Below are 22,993 nucleotides of genomic sequence, written 5' to 3' on the forward strand. Positions count from 1 at the left end.
ATCAGATCCTGAGGTTGTTGTAACTCACATATGTTTTCTTAGTTGCTTGACCTGAGAGCAGAGTGGGAAGAAAACAGAAAGAAAGAAAAGATTCAGGTTTACTTTGAGCTAAAGAAAACAACAAAAACAGGCATCTTGAGGAAGCAGGCAAACAACTGCTTTAGCAGTAAACTCCTTCCTGCTGCGCTGTGCGTTCGCTACCACCAGCTGTGTGCAATCAGTTGAGATATCTCCTGTCCTGGTGTATCATTTCAACTCACAAGGCCCCCGTGTGCAGCCTTAGTTTCTATTTTCAGATGTTAACTAGCGATAAAAAACCACACACACACACACACACACACACACACAGGGATGCAATGTGATCCCAGCCTGGATTGCCATGGAAACATATCAGAATGTGGCTGAGTGCCTAGGTGCTGTGTGTGTGTGTGTGTGTGTGCGTGTGTGCGTATCGCTATGAGAACCAGCTTCAAGCCTTCAGAGTGACGGCGTCCGTGGCTCGTCAGGATGTAAAGAGGCTGTTTCAGGGTTAAAGACTGGGACCATGTGTGCATTTTATTGATTTATTTCTTTGCTAATCACAGACTTTGCTGTACATTCTCATTCCACTGCTTTGATGTTGCTATGGCGACCAGCTCCCATGGGCTATGCAATTAAAGTCGCACCGTTTCTTTACAGCTGCATTTTGTTATCTTTGCCGGTATGATGAATTAGTAAATATACAGCAGATTCTTGTTAACTAACTTCTTTTTTTTTTAGCTAGGTGCTGTGTGTGTGTGTGTGTGTGTGTGTGTGTTTACTTGTCTGGGGTTGAGACATCTCACTACGCTCTCATCTTGATTTTTGACATCGACAGCTAATTATTCATCTCATCCCACAGCTTTCGCTTCATGTCGTTCTGCTGGTTCTGTTCTCTTCCCACCGCACTCATTGGAATTGATCTGAAAAGCTTCCTCACAGCCTCACGCGCCTGTTTTTGGTCGACCTATATTGGAACGTGAAGCATTTCAACAATCTCTGATTTGCAAGGTCTTTAAGAGGCGTAATCATGACGACATCACACCGCATCAGCACCGATGTAAATCTGCAGAGCTGCTAATGCTGTTCATCCCGTAAATCACTGCAATGAGTGACCTCGTACTGGGCTGATGGGCCCTGAAAGGGAGGTGTTTGGCGCTCTGATGGTTACAGGAATTGACGGCCAGTCTCCCGGGACGGCCGAGGCACAGTTCAGGCGGTCATGCGCATCAATTTGCCATGAATAAATGTCACTTCTTCCTGCCGCTGGAAAAGAAGGGCAAGAGGAGGAGAGAGAGTGCAGGGAGGCGAGGCGAGAAGACGTTCGTGTCGGAGAGACAGAAGGTGAGAGACGCACGGCGAGCGGGGCCACGCGGTGCACCTCTGGGAGGACGCCGCGTGGCCCCGCTTGGGGACTTTGGATGCGCTGCTGCGACAGATGTGAAGGTTTCACCCTCAGTGCAGAGGGAATTTGCTCATTGAGCCACATGTGTGCAGGGAAGGATATGCCCCCCCCCCCATCCCCCTGATACACGTTGCATCAGCTCTCTGATTTATACACTTTCAGTCACACACGGATGCACACTCACACAAACAGACACACACACATGAGCTCATTTGGCTCCCGACAGGGCGGGCGCACCTGTGGGTGCCACGATGGCTCCGTGTGATTACAGGCGTTGCGGGAGAGGACGCCTGTGATGTGTGATTTACATGAGCTGTCAATCATCTCCGTCTTCATCCCGACAACTCGAGAGCGAGAGCGAGAGAGCAAAGCGCTTCCATGGCAACGTTGGTCTGCATTCCAGATGTTTGCAGTCGTGTTTTCTTTTTCTCCTCGCTGAAACCCTTTCAAGAGTTGGTGTTGAGCACAAACACCTCAGTGTGGAAGCACGCAGGCTTCCTCACTCACGTCCGAATACCCGGTGTTATCTTTGCTCACAGGATCAATCATGCTTCCTGTTCCAGATGCAGGGCGGAGTGAGTACCACACAGACACCTTCCATGTCTCCTCACACTTAAAACGTTCTCTGATGTGAATTTAAATGTGGTTTGGTTCATACGTATGTGGCTCTGAGGCTCAGACTCCTGTGTATTCTGAATACAAACTATTACCTTCAGAGGAAACGACTCAAACAGATCTTCAATGGGGCTGAGATCTCATGAAGAACTGAGCACCTCTTCAGTCCACGGCCAGCTCTTTCTACAGCGTCCATCAACGTGAAAAATGATATTTACATACAATTTTGTGCGACGTTAATGTAAAAACAAAAACCGCTTTAAGATTTCTTTCCTGCAAACGTTTGTGACACGTCTCAACAAGATAACAATCATTGCTTTTGGTTTTCATGGTTTTAGGATTTCTTTCCATGTTCTTTATAAAGCACGAGGCACGTGCACGTCTTTCTTCTCTGTATTGTCTCCTTTGTCTTTGTATCTTATCTATTAGAGTCTTTGCAGCCGTATTGTCCAAGACAAAGAAAACAAGAAACAAAGTCGGTCTCATCTCGCCGTACTCACTCATGGGGTCCGCGGCGGGGTTCTCGCACAGCTCGGTCTTGGCCTCTCCGTTGGGCCTCTCGCTGGGCTTCTGCGCCAGGCGCGACGACATGGTGGCGGCCGTGACCACGGCCTTGAAGCTGCGCTTCCTCTTCTGCACGTTCATCTCAGGGTGGAAGATGATGATGTACACCTTGGGCATGTAGAGCATGCCTAGTGCTACCGAGGCACTGAGGTTCATGGAGATGGTCAGCGTGGTGGTCTGAATGTACAGCTGGGAAAGAAAAAGAAAAAAGCACAGCCGGGTTTAATACAGACAACAACAAACATAATTCATTTTTCTGTGGCAGACCTTTTAAAAAACTTATTTGGAAACATGCGAGACAAGTCGGCGATGAACATCTGTGGCTGATCACACAGCAGTCCCTCTGCTGAGCCCAGTGATGAGGCAAACACCTAATAATACCCACCGGCTGACAACAGAATATGAGCATCCAGCAGAAAAAAAGCTGCTGAGTTTACAGAAACTCCTCCACAAAAAATGAAGACTACATCAACAAAACAAATCATTTAAGCAAAACCGTCCGTGACATGTTGCAGTCCCCGTTCCTTTCCCCCCCCCCCCCTCATCTCACATCTTTCATCTCAACCACTCAAGCATTCATCAGACCATCTAGCTACTTCTCCCCCCGACCAGCAATTCCTCCAGCAGCAGAGCATGAAAACTGCTTCTGCATCCAGCAGCTCTACGTTTGGTTTTCTTCTTTTCAGCTCTGCATGCGGTGGAGTGCCGCCTGTGAAAGGCTCTCACTGCGTTAAGTGGATAAAGATCATTCACCAGGTTTCCATTCATGCGAGCCCCACACAGGTTCGTTCCCATAAATGCCTCCTCTGAGGTTACGCAACAGCTCTGACATTGATGTGTGGTAATTACGAGCTTACATAACCCAGATTTAGGTTAACACAAATTTAATCGCGACTTCATCAAGTGCCGGTGATTTTGGGTATGAGGTGGAGAGGGCAGTGATTCGGCATGCGAGAGCCTCTCTTTCTTTGTCATTGAAGGCTCTTGGAGGAGAATGGCTTCGAGAGGGGACGTCGTGGTTCCAAGAGCAGAGCACCAAAGCCCTCCTCACTAATCTACTGCACTTGAAAGCATCAGATGTCACTGGTGCGCTGCCAGCTGCTGGTGATGTGGAGGAGTGGAGGAGACGATTGGAAACACATTAGCCGCCACAGTGTATCTGCAGAGAGGAAGAAATGTCACCATTTGCATGCAGGTTTTTCGTGGCAAACAAAGAGCACGACCAATGGTGATTTCCCTCGTACAAGACGGGGCTCATTTGCATGCCTGTCATGCCTTTTGTCTCCCAATCATTCAGACGCCCGATACCATCAACATGCCAGTGCACTCAACAGCCTCTTCCTCCCTCCATCCCCTCCTGCCTCTGTGTGGAGCAGCATCAGAGGCAGTAATCATGCATTAATAACTGTATAATAAGCTGGATGGAGGGCGGAAAGGCTCTCTCTCTCTCTCTCTCTCTCTGCAGCGTTTGTGATCAGATATTTGGGGCGACCGATCAGAAAGCATCGCGAGGAGCGCACGTGGCGTCAAATACAATCACGAGAGAATGGCCACCCCTGTGCTGTGCTTTTCCACGTTTGGTATAGTTGGTAATCTGGTCTGGTATCCATAGCAACACTGGAGAGTTTGGTGGAATAAGCTTTTAATGAGATCCCACGAAAACCTTGGACGCTGCAATGCTGACCCTATCACAACTGATTTATTGACCATGCAGGAGAGTTGATTCAGAGCACAATGCGTATTAGGTGCTGACTCATACTCATCACACACACACACACACGCACGCACACAGACACACATATTGAAGGTATGTCGTTTTTTTTCACTCCCTCTCAAACAGCTGCACATGCGCACAAACCAAAATCCTTTTTTTTTTCTTGTCGCCTCTCATCACAGAGACAGGGTTCTCCATTGTGCCTCCCCGATGAGCTTGACCCAAAAATGTTTAGCTTGCGACAGAACATCCATCATTAAATCCTGTTGCTTTAACATAAATAAATACATGAAGTCATTTTTCACAACTGCTTGGCAACTCTCTATTTATAGCCGCGGTAATGATTTATTCACGTCCTCATCAAGACTCAAATCAAACGCCTGCTTTTGAATTTCACATCACTTTGACAAGCCGAACGCCAACATCCAGCCACAACGAGCGACATGTCTGCCATTTGAACAAAAAAGCTGTTGAGGGTAATCCTCGTAATTATGCCCACCAGGGATATATACTCACTGCAAAGGCAATTTAGTCGGGTATGGTTGAGTACTATAAATGTACACAGCGATAAGGACTCGATTCAGTGAGTGACAATTGGAGAACCCCTCCAGTAATGGATCCAGGGGACTTGGTCTCCTCTCAACTACCTGGAAGCTAAGCAAACTCATAGGACCTACAGCTGCTCCACTACCCGGTCTGCTCCGGGCTAATGTCTGGTCGCAGGAAATTCAGGCTAACCTGAAGTGAAAATTTTTAATTAGGATGTCGGCCATATTATCTGTTTACATTCTTCCTGATGCAAGTTCAAAAAATGCACTATTGGAAAGCACTTCTGTTTGTCAAGTTTTTCTTAACTTAACCCTTTTTCCTAACTTAACCCTGTGTTGCATAATTATGAATTCAATTACCCAATAATCTTAGAATAAATAGGTTGCGACACATAGCAGTCACTCTTCACGTGTTAGAGCAAGTCATTAATTAATAGTCAAAACTGATGTTTCCTCGACACGATTTGTTGTAATGCATTGTTTACACCAGACTTCACGGCGGTGTGTTTGTTGCTCTAATCAAGGCCTGTATTCATCAAGTGTCATTCATCAGTGATGAAAGGCCTCGACAATGACTGGATGGATGATGGTATCTATAGATGTATAGACAGACGGACAGACAGATGGACGGACGGATTGGTTGGATGGATGGATGAATTGTTAGATTGACAATGGATGGACGGATGATTGGTTGGATGGATGAATTGTTAGATTGATGATGGATGGATGGATGGATTGGTTGGATGGATGGATGAATTGTTAGATTGAGAATGGATGGACAGATGGATTGGTTGGATGGACGGATGGATTGGTTGGATGGATGGATGAATTGTTAGATTGATGATGGATGGACGGACAGATTGGTTGGATGAACGGACAGATGGACGGACGGATTGGTTGGATGGACGGACAGATGGACGGACGGATTGGTTGGTTGGTTGAATTGTTAGATTGATGATGGATTAGTTGGATGGATGGACGGATTGGTTGGATGGACAGATGAATTGTTAGATTGATGATGGATGGACGGACGGATTGGTTGGATGGACGGACAGATGGACGGACGGATTGGTTGGATGGACGGACAGATGGACGGACGGACAGATGGACGGACGGATTGGTTGGATGGACGGACAGATGGCCGGACGGATTGGTTGGATGGACGGACGGATTGGTTGGATGGACGGACAGATGGACGGACGGACAGATGGACGGACGGATTGGTTGGATGGACGGACAGATGGCCGGACGGATTGGTTGGATGGACGGACGGATTGGTTGGATGGATGGACGGACGGATTGGTTGGTTGAATTGTTAGATTGATGATGGATTGGTTGGATGGATGGACGGATTGGTTGGATGGACGGATGAATTGTTAGATTGATGATGGATGGACGGACGGATTGGTTGGATGGACGGACAGATGGACGGACGGATTGGTTGAATCGTTAGATTGATGATGGATTAGTTGGACGGACGGATTGGTTGGACGGACAGACATAGTGGTTGAATAAGTATGTTAGCACTAAAGCTAAAGAGTGTTATCTTTCTTGATTTAAGAAATGAAGAAATGTAATATCAAGGTGAGAAGAGATATTTTGCAAACGCTTGTTGACTTGACTAAGCTTATAAAACAAAGCAGACACTGCCGTCCTCTCAACTTGTTCTGGCTGCGTGGGACATGCAGCTTCACTGCAACAGTGAATTTAGGCGATAATAAATCAAAACATCGCAACTCCAATCAAACTTTGCACAACATTATCTTCGTGAGGCGAGACCGAATCTAATATGGAGTCATTTTTCACTCTTCATTTATTTCAAATGAAGGCAGAGCTACCATAACTGAGAGATGTATTCACTGTGTTACAGTTCATTTCTCCAGACTGAGTTACATTACAGAAATATATTGTCTCCCTCCTGCGAAGTGGAAGATGTCCTGCTCTCAGTGGAGAGGCGTGCCACAGCCCACTGAGTTCCCAACATCACTGCTGTGTGCGCAACACTGAACAATAGATGCAGTCTGTGTGTGGCATGTTTTGTTAAACCATGTGGTTGGAAACGGCTGATATGATAATTTCACACTGCAAATTACCTGTTGTTATAATGTGTGTTCATTTGAAGTGTTCACTTAAAGTCTGCTATGCAAATGATGTATTTGTAAACAACCATTATAAGATGCTGTTGATTGATTTTGGCATCATATTTTTGCACATTACTTTGTGAATTAGTTATTTACCCTTACTCATAAATACTCTTTGTACACTCGTCTAATACTTTGTGGCTCTGAGTGTCTCCCACTTCATGAATGAAAAATCGATAAATAAATCCTCTTCATCTTGAAGGATGTTCAACATCAAAACTTAAACCTACAACTTTTACACTCGACCAGTTTTAGCTTCTTGCCGACAGGCCGCTAAGGGTTTCAACTTTCAAGCATAAAGGCAGGCAGTACTTCACATCTAAATTTCAAAGGACTTCACATCTCAATGATCGTCGAGTCAAACTCCCATCGAGCAGTTTGTTTTTGTGAAGAAACAGACGGGAGTATTAGAAGTTGCAGTTTTCTCTTTTACCTGCTGAAAGCTGGAATGAAAAGGTTTCTGCTGCGAGTGGTTCGTTTTTGCTCATGATTCTTGGCAGCGCGGTCTCTCTTCAAGAGGGCTCGTGGGACCAGGAGACGTCTTACAAGAACCTAAGTGGTTTCTATACACGTACTGAGGTATGTTCGCTTTAATGCCAGCGAGTTCTCTTTAAGCATGACTGAATCTTGTGCGTGTTTTACTAGAACGTGTCTGTCTCGATTGTTTCCACCTCAGGGAGAATGATTCATTATGTCATAATCCTACTCTTCTGAACTGGAAGAAATGTGCTTTTTTTGGGTCAAAGATGTTACTGAAGAAGAGCGTTGTGTTCAGTGACAGCAAGACATTTGCAGTCATGTACAAACATTTTTTGGGGGGATTTTGGTAACGCTGTTCTGTACATGTCTTTGTCACCTGACTGCTCGAAGGTGCATTCGATTCGCAGGCTTGGAGTTTGTTTCAAAGGTCGGTGGAGCTCCAGATCTGAGGTCAGCTGAATTTGGATGCTGGTGACTCTCACAGTCATTAACTTGAGAGCGTTGAGCAGTCGACTGAGCACATGCAGGTGCACAGGAGGCGGGCGAAAGTGGAGGGATGCTCTGTGATCTTTTGTGTCCATTTTTCGCATGGCTTCCCTCCACCTGAGTTTTAATGGGCTAAACAAAGGGGAGGGGGAGGGAGTCACAGGTGTGGAAAATAAGGGCATCTAAATGGTGTCGAGTTAAAGAAAGAAGTCACAACTTCTGCTACAATACAATGCAGCAAAACAACATATGGTCCAACAGCTCTGAATCGTTTTGGATGAACACTGGCAGCTGGTTTCACATCGTCCTGGAGTTTGTCATAAATCTTTTGATATTGGACAACCTGGGGAGAGAGAGATGACTCAAATCTGAGTGTTCTGCAGTTAAAAACACAGCAAGTCTAGGTTCTTATGAATCAGAATCAGCTTTATTGGCCATGTGTGCTTACGCATACATGGCCAATAAAGCTGATTCTGATTGACTGATCACACCGGATCCCTTCTAGCCTCCAACGGTTCATTAACATGCACGCACACACATCATTTATCTCATCTAGAGAGACAGCGAAACTATGAAAACCACGCCCGCCGGAGGGGAAAACTATCGGCGCCACAATATGCAACCAACGTCTGAAACACTAACAAAATGGCTCTAGCTAGCTAGAAATCTTAGCATCCCCTGCTCTATGGTCTGTTTGACTCTAAATGGACCATAATGTACTAAATGAACATCATGCTGTATTGAAGAAGACTTGAAACTAGAGATTGAGACAAACTCATGTTTACAATGTTTACTGAGGTAATAAATCAAGAGAGAAGTAGAGTCATTTTCTCATAGACTTCTATACAACCAGAGGAGTCGCCCCCTGGTGGACACTAGAGAGAATGCAGCTTTAACACACGAAGCACGAACTTTTTAGAACCTGAAGTTGCCGCCTGGTTAACAAGTTACTGTAGCTGGCCAACGCATTTTCATAAAATACTGCATGGCTCGTCCACATTCTACGATAACACAACTTACATACCGTTAGCTTGACTTACAGAGATATAGTTAGCCTAACACTGACATGTGGACAGAATGCTTGCTGCACATGTAACGTTAGACGTACAGAGTGTGCATTCCTCCTGTGGATGCCTCGTGTCTTGTATCCTCAGTTGTTTTGGATCGGCAGCTTATAAAGATTCAGTTCTTGGTTCTTTACCGTGTTGGTAGTGAATCCCACCACACTGCTGCTTTTAGACATGTTTCTGTTGTTTGCTAGCAGACAAAAGTGACAAACAAACACCTTCACACAACACAAGGTCAATGGAGAGCGATGAATTGTTTCCCGTCCGGTGTGAACGGGACTCAAATGCTCTATTTCTATCAACAATGACACCAATATGTTTAGTGAAGTGTTCATGAAGGTACATGAGAGAACGCCTGTTCATACTGAAAACTCAAGAATAAGTAAGATGAAATAATGTACGGGACAGCCTCACTTCACCTTAACTACACTGCAGCTCCTGCAAAGGATGTTATGGAGACATGCAAAGGCCCTTCTCACTTGCAGTGGCTAGGGAGTTGGCAGAAATGCGCCCACGAAGGCCATTCCACCAGGACGCTGTGGTGTGAGGCAGGAGCCGGTGAGAAGAAAGAATTAACTGCATAAAGGGGAAAGATAAACACATTACTGCCTCGCTAGTCGCCGCGAGTAACATAATCAACTCCTAATCGCTGCTGAGGGTGTAATTCATCTATGAAATCAGCAGCAAATTGAGATGAGGAAAATCTGTTTCTGATCCATCTCAAGCGGTAGCGTAGCGGGGAGGATATTGAACGGCGTGCCTCTCAAAAGGTTCGGAGTAACACTTTCCCGTCGGCATCGATATTCTGTCAGTGGAAAACTTCCCCGTCCGCTCCGCCGCCGCGCCTCGCACGCGCAGCTCACGAGTCCGGGAGACAAATCGGTATTCTGTCCGGCGCTCTCTCGCCAGATAAGCAATGACGAGAGAGTCGGGTCAGAATGTCATATTCTCAATCAACTGCAGTAACACCCGGTGTCAAATGCTTTGTTGAGTATAGAGCACAGCTGTCAACAGATGGAATGCGTTCAATCAAACTTCTATTCAACGTCTCCTTCCTCCTCCTCCTCCTCCTCCTCCTCCTCTTCCTCCAGCTCCTCGGCCCACTCGTCTCCCTCTCCAGAATAAGGCATGACAGTGTGTGTTGAGCCCAAGGCGAGTGAGAGTTAAGATAATGGCATCTGGAGCTGCTGGCGCCCCCATCTCTCCTCAGGCGTTTCAGGATCCTGCTGCTTAACATCAACCCCTTCCTCCGCCTTCCTCCGCCTTCCTCCGCCTTCCTCCGCCTTCCTATGCCTATTTCTGTCTGCGGTGGTCCTAGTGTGGGTTTCCAAGCAAATTAGAGCCGTGCGAATGTGAAATCAAAAGAAAATTAACCATAACTTATACAGTCGCTAAATGTGTGTGTGTGTGTGTGTGTGTGTGGTGCGAGCTCTCCCTTTATGGACCGTTTGTGTTTTCATTTTACGTTTGTACAAATATTCATGTGCGCATGTGTTTGGACCAGATAAAAACAGGGCCGAAGGAATGAAAGAGGAATTTGTGAGAGGAGGGAGAGAGACAAGACAAAGAGAGAGAAAGCTACAGAGAAAGAAATGACTCACCTTCTCTGCCGACTGGGCCGTGCCAAAGAAAATCGGGATGAAGGCCAGCCAGACGATGCAAGTGGTGTACATAGTGAAGCCGATGGGCTTGGCTTCGTTGAAGTCTTCCGGTACGTCCCTCGTCTTGATGGCGTAGATGGTGCAGGTCACCATCAACAGGATGCTGTAGCCCAGCGAGCAGATTATCTGCAGGTCCGTGATGTCGCACTTCAGCACGCCGCGGGCCAGCACGGGGTTCATGGTCTTCTGCTCGTCGTAGTCGACGAGGGTGTTCGGAGGGTCCACGGCGAACCACACCAGCACGCCCAGCAGCTGCACGCAGATCAGACTGGAGGTGATGGCGATCTGGGAGGTGGGACTGATGAAGCGCGGGGCCGTGACCGTCTGCTTGCCCTGCTCGAAGATCCGATAGATGCGGTTGGTCTTGGTGAGCAGCGCCGCGTAGCTGATGCACATGCCCAGGCCCAGGAAGATCCTCCTGAAGGCGCACACCGCCACGTCGGGCTTGGCGATCATGAGGAAGGTGATGATGTAACACAGGAAGATGCCAGTTAGCAGCACGTAGCTCAGCTCTCGGCCCGACGCCCGCACGATGGGGGTGTCGTTGTGGCGCAAGAACGTCGCCATGACGAAGATGGTGGCGATGATGCCGAGCATGGCCAGGAAGACGGGGATGATCGCCCAAGCGGAGTGCCACTCCAGCTTGACGATGGGGATGGGCTGGCAGGCGGTTCTGTTGGGGTCGGGCCTCATGTTGTAGGCACACAGTCGGCAGGAAGTCTCGTCGTACTGGTACTGGTAGCCGTCGCACAGCTCGCAGTGCCAGCAGCACGGCATGCCCTTCACCCTCTTCTTCCTCTCTCCGGTTTTGCAGGGCAGACTGCACACCGAGATGGGCACCTCCTGCTCCCCATCTGGCCACTGAAGCTCCTCCAGCTGGTGGAGAGATGACACACGGCACAGGGAGACAGGGTTAGCGACGGAGCGATAAACCGGAGGTACCGCTGAATATGAAAAACCATGTGGATGAAGAGAAACACCGGCCACGAGTCACAACTTATTAAGCCGGTAATTACTACATTATGCTCCTCATGAGGTTCTTTGCAAGAACAAAGTACAATGCAATCTCTGCGAGCAGCACAAAAGATGTGAACCCATTCGAAAAAAACAATTAAGCCAACACAGTTCATCTTTCCTCCCAGTTTCTTGGAGGGATTGCCTTTTCTAACACTTGAAACGAATTGAAATCACCATGGCAACAGATCCCACCTTTGTTCAGTGAGATAAAGACAAAGGAACGGGAGACGCAAAAGACATTATGTTTTAATACAGAAGCCGGTGAGGTATGACATATGTGGTGATAAGGACGGGGAATGGGACGTTGGGACTGCAGAATGCCTCTTTTAGAGTTTGCGGAGCTATTCCTATTCATGATCTTGTCATCAGAATGAAAGACGCACCGAAGAACTATCTGAAAGTCCAATCGAGAGCAAGGCCCCGAGGTGCTTCATGGTTTAGACTCGCACGATAATCTCAGCGCACGAGTCAGCCTTAAAACAGCCGTGAAGAAATGGAATTTTTAGGGCTCTTACATATTGATTTTTTTGGGGTGTTAAAAAAGCTTTCATAATACTCTGAGCTGATCTTTTGATTCATCATGAAAGCGTACTGATCCATGGCTTTAAAGAAGCACCAGAAGATTCATGATTCTCACAGCAACGTATGGTGTGAGCCAAGTAGCCAAAATACATCACTTACCAACAAAAACAGAGCTACACGTTCCAGTGGTATGATGATTAAACAGGTGTTTGCTTTACTCTAAATCTGCTCGATATGTCAGATGTAAAAGCTGCTTTGAGAGACAGAGTGGCGTTACACGACATGGGAGAGGAACACTATAATTAAATCCCCTTAATGTGAAGTGAGGTCATTGCTTAAAGGAACCCTGTGGACTTTGAGAACCATCGAGCATTCGTTCATGAACGCGTCCCCATTTTTCATGGTCTCATATACGCTCACGAGGACGTACGTGCACACGAGTGACGTAATACGCAGTCCTGCCAACAGCGTCGCACCGTTACACTCATCTACAGGTGGCAGTGATGCGCCAAGAAACACAGCGGCGTGCCAGCAGCGAAGGCAAGGAGGAAGAAGACTGCACGCTAGCAGACAAGCTGTGCGTTCCAATGCTATCTAGTACGCCAGGAAAAGACTTTGTATGTCCAAATACATCGTATGTAGTCAATGCAGTATGCTGTTCTGGCTGCTCTGGCCCTGATATATGAGCAAGAGGTTCAAAGTTCAAGGTGCAGCGTTGAGATGAAGTAGTATGTCCCAGTTGAACGCGTACTGCATGCAACAATACTTTGAAAAGGCAGCTGCAGATTTGTACTAAAAGTAAAAAGAAAATGGATTCGGAATGCAGTAATGGATCCAGAACATGCATGATTTTAAATACGAAGTCGGTTTTGTTTACGTCTTATGAGGATGGACAGGCATGCATCACCTTTGTTCAGCCTCAAGGATGCACACGATGCATTTTAGAGACCTTTAATACTCCACGGTGCACCTTTAAAGTAACGCACTCGTTTTCCTGCTGAGACTCAGATAAAAAGATTGATCCCGCTCTCATGTCTGTCCGTTAAATACGAAGCTGCTGTACAGTCAGCAGCCGGTTAGCTTAGCACGACTAGCAGCATGAGGACACCCAATCCACAACCTCTAAAGCTCACTCATTAGCGTGTGCGATCTAGTTTGTTTAATCCGTGTAACAAAACAAAACCAGTGCTAGTTGCCTGGCAATGTCACAGTCTGACACACAGAACCCCCGTAAAGCCACCGCTTGTCATTTTTACACTTTTTGGTACCGATCAAACATACGAGACATAACCTGCTAATTAGAGCGCTTTAGAGGTGCAGGCAGGCATATTTCTGTTAAACTAAGCTGGCTCATACGCAGCAGACAGACATGAGAGGAGCATCAATCTCGTCGTCTAATTCTCTGCAAGAAAAGGAAAGAAAGTGTTTATGCACAAAATGTCAACATGCACTATGTCTCCTCCCCGGCTCATCTGTTGGTTTTCTGTGGCGCCAAATGGAATTCAATCCGTTCTCAGCAAACCTCAAACACGGGGAGATCGTCCCGGACTAACCGCCGTCTCACCTCGTGTGCCCGTACACTCGCACAACTGTAACATAAACACTCACAGAACTCATGTTCATCTGCAACATAAACGTCAGCAGCAAAAGAAACTCCATCAGGTGAAAATATCATCACATACAACAGGAATCCAGCCAAGGATACCAACAGCGTCGCCTCCTCCAAATGTGGCAACTGCCAATAATTGCAGCTACAGAGACACTCACACACACGCACACACACACACACACACCTACTGTGTGTGTGTGTGTGTGTACCCGTATGAGAAACGTCTTGCTTCTGGATAGATTATCATCTGCCATCTCTCTGGGGTCATGAAGGAGCCATTTGTTGTTCGGACGATGGATGGTGCTCTCTCCGATTACACACAGCGTGGAAACAGTAATGAGACCAACAGCTCTGTTGCCATGGAGACCGGAAGCGAGATTTTCGACACCTTTGGACCCATGCGGCTGCCGTCGTTTTTCATTTGGGCTTTGCGTCGGTTGTTCATTTTAAAATGACGACGAGAGCTTTTACGTCGAGCTGTCGATGAACGTAAAAGTGCATCAGGATGAACCGCCGACATGTTTGCTCCGCGTGTGTCACTGAACAAAGTGAGAGCTGTTGCATTGGGATGGGATGGAATTGAGTTGTAGCAAGCAGCATATTAGTTTGTAAAAAGAAGAAGAAGAGTGCAGCACAAATGTCCGGCAACAGACGTTGTTCCACCTGTGCCATCCGATCCATTCCGTTGAGTTTAATTGGTGAACCAGAAAGCCATTATGCAAATGTTAACTCCTCTGTATGTAAATCTCATGTTTTTATGTGGAATCGGAGTTGCAGAGAAAACGCTCCGCTCGGGTCTCATCCCGTCCTAAAGCATGGGCAGCTTGTTTGCCTTGAAGTAGAATAAAACTCGTTTCTTTATTGTCCGCATGAATCATCGGAGCCCGGTCTTGTGTTGTGACAGTGAGATCCGTCATTGACGGCTACAAACCAAACACCTTCCTCCCATTCATACATCTTCCGTCCTCGTGCAGTGGGAGAAGAGTGATCTCCAACAAATGATTACTTGTTAATCGTCGTTCTTATTTCTACTTTCTTCTTTTGAATGTTGAGCCCTCACTGACGCTTTAACATCCTTTCACAGGCGGAAACATGTCAAAGCCCTTTTAACAGCATTCACAATGTGACTGACTCAAAGTACCGCGTTGTACACACAGACTTTAAACCGTTTGTCGGTTTAAGTGCATGTTTTTTATTCGTTTTAAAAGCAGCTGTTGACACATTTCTGCATAATTTGCAAATAATCTTTGAAAAGATGTTTGAATGATGAATATAAATGTGTTTTATTTAAGAATAAAGTAAGTCACTGTAGGAGTTTGGAATGGGTTTGGCTCACATTAGTAGGTAACAAATCAACTGAAATGTGTGTGTGAGGATGTTTATCTCTTCATTGTTGGAAAATAATACACCTGAAGAATTTACAACATCCATTTTCTGAGCAGAGCGTTACACTTCCTTTACTCTCGCTAGATTCTGTTTTTGCACCTAAAATACACCAATTAGGCTGAAAGTAGACGTTTCTGCACCTGAGCTCTCTCCCTATTTGAGATGCTAATAATCTGCAAACCCCCCCCCCCCCCCCCCCCCCCCCCCCTTGTCACACAGGAGATGTCAATCTTTTGAAAACACAGAAAGCCTTCGTGCTTGTACATCGTTCGCGTCGCTGAGCGCAGACATCCTGCTGACACACACAAGCGTTTGAAAAAGTTTTTTTGTTCCGTCGTCGGTGTTCCCGGTGTCGGTGCATCGTCGTACCCTGAGCTGCAGGTTCTCCACCCACTGTCCCACCACTCTGTACTCTGGGGTGGAGGAGTTGGTCATCTGGAACTGGAACAGGTCGTAGCGTCCTGGAGCATCGCCGTTCTTGTTGAACATGACCGAGGTGCCGGCGCTGCCTGTACAGAGCGAGAGAGAGAGAGAGAGAGAGAGCGAGATAGAGAGCGAGATAGAGAGCGAGATAGAGAGCGAGATAGAGAGAGCGAGAGAGCGAGAGAGAGAGCGAGAGCGAGAGAGAGCGAGAGAGCGAGAGAGAGAGCGAGAGAGAGATAGAGAGAGCGAGAGAGAGAGCGAGAGAGCGAGAGAGCGAGCGAGAGAGCGAGCGAGAGAGCGAGAGAGCGAGCGAGAGAGAGAGAGAGAGAGCGAGAGAGCGAGCGAGAGAGAGAGAGAGAGAGCGAGAGAGCGAGAGCGAGCGAGAGAGCAAGAGCGAGAGAGAGCGAGAGAGCGAGAGAGAGAGAGAGAGAGAGAGAGAGAGAGAGAGAGAGAGAGAGAGAGAGAGAGAGAGAGAATGGATGAAAGGTGTCAGACGCTGGTGACAGAGCACAGCTGACCAACATAACACTTCCTCACCTGCTTCCTATGCATCATCACGGCTGCACGATGGCCTCTGGAGGAATTCATTTTCATATTCGTATACATGCTTAGAAGTCACTTCTACTTTCCCACAATGCTGAGACAATGAGCAAGTGCTGCGTTTTACAAGAATTCACTGTGTCACTGCATGTAGCAGCTCGAAAGCACGAATGGAGATAGCACTTGAAATGGGACGGGGAGTCTGATGACACTTGGCATGGGAATTAAGGACTTTAATAGCTCTGGCTATAAAAAAAAAAGTATAGAGGAAGGAGCGGAAGCATATGTCCAAAAGCCTTTTGGGAACATGTGGTGGTTTTTATCTGGAACAGAACTCGTGGCTTTCGGATGGAAGGACACTGCACCTTTTTCCTTTGTTTTTTTTAGCCAGAAGGGAATTTCATGTCCGTCCAGCTTTTTCTTCCAAGGACATTTGTCATCGAGCATTCTACAAAAGTTTCAGGCCCAAAGACTCTTGTAAAACAAGAGAGACAAGAGGTAGCAATGTGAAGAAAAAGAAAAAGCCCATTTCAGGTGACAGAATACGGGGCAGTATCAATAAAACCAGCACCCAAATGTTCCATTCTGACTTTGCGACACCATTTTTGCTTCATAAATGTCAGTTCATAAGACCTTGCTGCAGAGCCACAAACCCCTCATTATCTGCCGTTATGCAAAGTGACAGCACACATATTTCACTTTAACAATGGCCGTAATTCACAAGCGTCCGTGTGTCGGCACATTAACTGAAGCAGGACGGGTGTTCGGAATTAACTGCTTGTGAAGCCCGTCGTAGTAAAGAAAATTTCGTCAATGCTACAAACCAAACCCAAAACTCGATGGGTGGCAGTCACCGCGCTGTCACGCCGGCCTCCACCAAAGAAGACAGTCGACTCGTTGACACAGTGAGTAAAGATGTCGACACGGTATATGACAGGGACATCACTCATCCTCTGCGCCCCAGCAAAGAAACCACGTACAGCAACACAAACAAACACAGAAAAGTCATTCAGCAAAGTGACATGAGTGATTGGACACTTGGCTCTGTCTGCGCAGATTAAAAAAAGAAAATAGGCAGCATTAGAGGTCCCTTTCTGTTGTCTATTGTCTGATGTCTTCAAGGAGGCAGAGCGGTCTGTGTCGGCTTCTCAGCGAGAACGCTGTCTGACATGAAAGATGCATGCGTTGGCATGTGGCTGTGAACTAAGACATGCCAAAAGTGCACCGAGCAGTGTGGGTGGACCGGGGATCCACTGCTGTGTTTCTTTCGCATCATTATTCTCTCCCCCTGGTTTTTTGGTGCCTCTCACTGTTCAGCTCTGTGACTCCAGCACAGCGGGGAGATCAACAAAGGAGGCTGACACTCCTTCGCTCTCAAACATACATCAGCAGTTGCACATGCAGCGGATAATGTGCGTGCCTCCCGTCTCTAAATGCAGCGAGGGGCAGTGAGAAACAACCTCTGCTTAAAGGAGGAAGAAGAAGAAGAAGAAGAAGAAGAAGAAGAAGAAGAAGAAGAAGAAGGGTTGAGAATATAAAAGCAAGACAGGAAGAAGCAGAGGAGGTGGAGAAGGTAGTGATCTTATTTTTGGCTCTTCGTTGTCAGTGCCACATGGAGGTGAATATTTTTCAGAAGCTGAAAATGTAAAATTCAGCACATGTCCAGATGGTTGTTGAGATTGGACAGCAGATTCTCCATCCCATGCATGAATCTGCTCTTAGTTAAGGTCTCTACTGCACATGCAACTGCATATATATACACATATATATTATATATATATATACACACATATATTATATATATATATATAATATATGTGTATATATATATACACATATACAATATATATATATATATATATATATATGTATATATATACACACATATATTATATATATATATATAATATATGTGTGTATATATATACATATATATATATATATATATATATATATATATATATATATATAATATATGTCATATGTGTATATATATATATATATGTATATTCTGTTTCCATAGTTCCACCTTAAAGTCTGTGGGCTTCTCGTCTGCTGCAGCTCTGCACCGCTGCCATAGCGACAGTGTTAGAGGACGGCCGGCAGCTCTTTAGCCGTTAGCTCACTGACACGACTTTGTCTTTTGTGCACAAGTGATCGGGATCAATGTGTTGCAAACACTGATCAACAAAACAGAAAATGTGCACGGCAACAACATAGTTTTCCAGCATAGTGCCGCCTGTTATGTTCATAATCTGTTAATGAAGAATGCTGGAGAGATTCTGATGTTCTTCTTGTCAACAAATCCATCGATCAAACGAAGTCCTGTTTGTGTAAAGCCCGGTACATCGTACTCCTCTGCGCCTCAGACCTCCACAAAACCATTAAAAACACATCACTTAATTATGCTAAACATGGGCACTGCTGTTTATATACATACGCCGCCCCGCTGCCGGAATACTCACCAGTGCAGCAAAAGTCTATTAATCTGCAAACAAGTCCCAAACAAAAACACTATTTGCTCCTTTTTCAGAATTGTTTCCTAATTTCTTTTACATTTTTCTATTTGGCCCACCTCTAAAAGTGGGCCAGTTTAGTAAGAGGCATGCGCTGTTTTCTGACTTTAACAGCTGAATCTCATCTAGATCAATTTAAAAAGACACAACGTACTTCAGAAGAGCCTCTAATGATGACTGGCTGATAAACACGCCAGCGCATTTGTCATGACAAGAGGCTTCTATTGTATTAAACTCATCTGTTGTATTAAACTCATCTCCCATTTGGGGCCATTGCTCCACTCACTTCTGCATTTCAGAGTCATTAATAGCTGGTTGCCATTAATTGTTAAGTATCTTCCCCATCACCTTCTGTGCAGGACTGAATAATGTAGAGTTTCAAGTGCTGGCAGACACATAACGTATCATATCGACTCAAAACATCACAATGTTTGAGCTTTGAAAGAAGCTGAATGCAGAACAAGACACAAGGTGCATAAAACAGAGGAGGCGGTATTATTGATGCATCCATTAAATGAAATGTAATGCTCGTTATACTCCCAATACAACTATGTCAACAGTTGAGTTGTTCTCTAAATTGCTTTTTGAATGCACTGTGGACCGGTGTGGACACAGCAGCTTTGAGTGAATACTTGGAGGATAACGCAGTCGGTAAATGAATTGTTCGATGAGAAGGTTCATGCCAGCCTGCAGCCTGTCAGCTGTCTTCTGGGTTTAACATGAACATTCAAGTGCTTCGCTTAGCTTGATCAAATATGCATATTTGTGGCAGTTTCCTACGTGTCTGCAGGTTTTAAAGCAATTGTGGAATATGCTTATTTGCTTTCTTGCCAAGAGTCAGATGAAAAAGTCTAAAGCGCTCTGGCCCCTGTAGTGTAAATAATTAGCAGAAAGACAGCTCGTCTGGCTCCATCAAGGATTAAAACTAGAATTACAAGTCGAGTTGGAGTTTACATCCACGTCTGTCCAAAGTGTCATCATAGTCATCATCTAATTTGTGTGAAATCGTCATAATTAGCATTTGAATTATTGCGTTATGGCCAAAAACGTGTGTGTGGTCACAGTGAGCTTTGACCACCAATATTTAGCACCAGCACCTTCCAAGCTAATTAACGAACACGTTGTATCTTCTTTGTTTCACGTGGTCGCTGTTCCACGGAAGGTTTTGTCCCGAACTACGTCTCAAAACCACGACTTGTTTTCACACTTTTGGTTCGGATCAAACCAATGAACCAATGAACCAATGTTGATTCAACTGTATCACAAATGTCCAAAACTCTGCAGGAAGTAAAACCATTAGACTTTTCTTACCCACGCATTCTGTGATCTGATCTCCACTGCGTCACTCACCGTTGAAGCTGGTGTTCCGTATGTACTTCAGCAGCGTCTTCCCCTCGGCGGACTCCATTTGTGGACAAACGCCAGGATGATCGGGACACAACTCCCTCTGCATGTTGTGAAGAGCGTGGGCCATGGCGTACACCGCGTCAATCACAAACTGCACCTTCCCTTCCTGCTCGTACTTGGATTCGCTCCCGATGCGCTCCTTGCCTGAGGGAGGGGGGGAAAAAGGGGGAGAAGGAGGAGAACTTACAGGCAAATACACCGTGAGCCATTAGACATCACATCCTCTCAGCACCCGCTATCATCCCCAGCTTCAGCTTTTATTCCTCCATTTACCATTTGCTGCCACCGACTTCAACGGTGATTTTGTAGGAATTAACGCCTAAAAAGGGAACAATGTGGCAGAGCAAAGGAAGAAGACACATTTAATTCCCAAGTGGAAAATATCAAGCAGACGAATGCGGCGCGGCTCGGATTGAATTACTGCGGCGTGTTACTGGCTGCTGGGAACGGGGCCTCACTCTGCAAGGTGATGAAGATGAACTTTAGTAACATGCTCTTCGACAGTGGCTTCCTGCTCTTTTATATGCTCTTCCCAGTGCACTGCCCTTTCACTCTGGGCTGCTGTAAAGGTTTTGCCTCGCGCTGCTGGTTGCTCTGCTTGAATGCGTAATGTTCAACCTCAGCTGGGTTTCTGTTTTTGGAAGAAAAACAGAATCAGCTATTCTATACGCCCCGGTAGATGAAGGCTGCATTTCATATTGTAACAACGAAAATACTGCTATTATTTTTATGACACTAATCATCATAAGCATCATCATTTCAATATGCAAGCTCCCAGTTCATAAAAAGGCAGCATCGAGGAAATAAAAGACAGACTTGTCCTCAGCGATAGCTGCTCTTAGCTCCCATGGAGCGCTCCGCGGAGGGGCAGATGGCAGTAACAGGACACATGTGGGAGACTTGCATGAACTGAAGCAGGTCAGAAGCAATCTGTGCTGACATTTCGGGCCATTTTTCAGAACTTAACATACATTTCAGCCCACGCATCACCTTCCTGCTACATGGACAGTTGTCCAACGCAAACGTCTCCCAGTATTCAGCCTTCATGAATACGAAGCTGCTTGTGTAAAAGGACGAGAATATAGAGACGGAGAAGACAAAAAAAAGACATTTATGGGCATTTTACCGAGGGGTCGTGGGGCTCACTGAGCGGACGAGCATCTCCTCGTCTTTGACGCATGACAAGCGACGGCAAACAGGAGATTATGAAGGAACATAACCCCTTCTGCAAACAGTCATTTGTGTCACGCTGCCATTACCGTCATCCCGTATGCACGCAAGAATTAATACAGCATCCCACACCACAGGCATCATCCGACGAGCACGACGAATGCAGCGCAATGCCTGTCACAGCGTTGCCGGGCAGAGTTTAGGTAATACGAGAATGCATCACTGTTAACAACACTGTTATTAATGCCATTAATAAGCCGGTGATGAAGCAGAATGGGCGGTATTCACTTTAGCTTTAGTTACAGGACGTTAGCCAGAGGAGCAGACGGTCGAACTGGAGTATGACTAAGACGCATGGTCACATTATTACTCTGATAATAAACTCTGCCTGTCCTGCGCCCGCTGGGCACACACAGCTGGTGTTAGACTTTCTGGTTGCAGCAGACAAGAAGGGTTGAATTTTAAAAGCAGTCGATCTGCAGCTACTAATGTGAAACATAAGGTCAAGTTCACGCCAACCTGACAAGGCAGGGTGAAGACACGCATCGCCTGTTAGTGTAACAGCACTTCACGCGTGTCAAAGCCGGTGTACCTGTGCATTTGCGGCTGGTGTCCTCTCTCTTGGAGGCACTGAGGAGCCTGCAGTCAAAGTTCTCCTCCCAGAACTCGGCGAACCACACGTTCCTGCGGTTGTTCTCCAGGGTGAGGCCGGTGAAGTACTCATCAAACCCTGCGAGTGGAGGAAAAGAGGAGGAACGGCTCAGTCCCGGACCAATTAAAATGAAGCGGGAAACGTGCCGCAGCGGAGTCGCGGCAGGTTGGTGGTGCCGGCGGCACGTGTTCAAAGAAAACCCAGCAAAACAAAAACAAAAAGCACCACTTCATCAAAAATTGACCACGGAGGTTCCTCTTCCTCTCAAGCCCCATGGAACTTCAATCACTGCTTTCATCTCGGAAGTCACATTCATTAAAAACAGGATGCAGAGCGAATAACGTCAGCGGTGCCGCGGCCTGTTGCCTCAGGCCGAGAAACCGATTATCAGATTGAAGGCCTGATGTTTTAGCTGCGCACTCATTTCAAACGGCCATTCGGCGCCTGTGAGAAGCGTTCGCTTGAGGAGAGGTAACTTGCTGCAACAAAGAAAAGCAAAAAAAAGCTTGTATGCTGCATTTTGTTCTCATTTTGTGCAACTTTACCAGCCGATGTGGGTCAGGGAACCGGGCGGGGACAAGCTTCACCGTGCTGCAGTGTTTTATCTCTTTTGCTGAACAGTTTCCTCGAGAATAACAATCATTGCACATTTTAAAGTCCCTCTGTCTGTGTCTCTCTGTCATCCAGTCATATCGGATGAGTCGTGGGTATCGGTGATAATGTCTAATCGGAGCCGAATGACTCAGCTGATTTTCTTTTCAAAAGACCGTCAATGATGCACGGTGGATTAATCATATTCTGCCTCCAGAGTGTACACGTGTAATTACGGGAAGCTGCATACAACTCAGACTTTCACATCTTTTGCTCGATTGTCATGACGAGTGGTTGTCTGGATCTGTGACACCAGACAAAACCTGCTGTGAATATTCTATTTCTGTACAGGACAACCTCCTCGTGGGTGCAGCTGCAGAGAAAAGCAGCTCGAAGCACGAGAATATAATTGATGATCGTATTTCTTTCGCAGTTCGATGACAGAAATTGTTAAAAACGAT

At 46.2% G+C, this 22,993-nt stretch overlaps 1 protein-coding gene across 1 annotated transcript in view; it reads right to left on the minus strand.

Moving 5' to 3' along the window:
• The window catches only part of LOC306780764 (metabotropic glutamate receptor 7-like), a gene marked incomplete at its 5' end in the record, with an annotated part of 53,147 nt that overhangs the window by 82 nt on the left and 30,072 nt on the right, over positions 1–22,993 (minus strand). The window contains 6 exons of the mRNA XM_079273244.1: positions 1–51; positions 2,539–2,791; positions 10,640–11,575; positions 15,603–15,738; positions 20,059–20,263; positions 21,882–22,019. The exon at positions 1–51 is cut by the window's left edge and continues 82 nt beyond it. Of these exons, the coding sequence (XP_079129370.1) occupies positions 2–51; positions 2,539–2,791; positions 10,640–11,575; positions 15,603–15,738; positions 20,059–20,263; positions 21,882–22,019 (1,718 nt within the window). The 3' untranslated portion in view covers position 1. The remainder of the gene's footprint in view (positions 52–2,538; positions 2,792–10,639; positions 11,576–15,602; positions 15,739–20,058; positions 20,264–21,881; positions 22,020–22,993) is intronic.

The sequence above is a fragment of the Melanostigma gelatinosum genome (genome assembly GCF_949748355.1).
Source record: "Melanostigma gelatinosum genome assembly, chromosome: 8".
Classification (NCBI taxonomy): Eukaryota; Metazoa; Chordata; class Actinopteri; order Perciformes; family Zoarcidae; genus Melanostigma; species Melanostigma gelatinosum.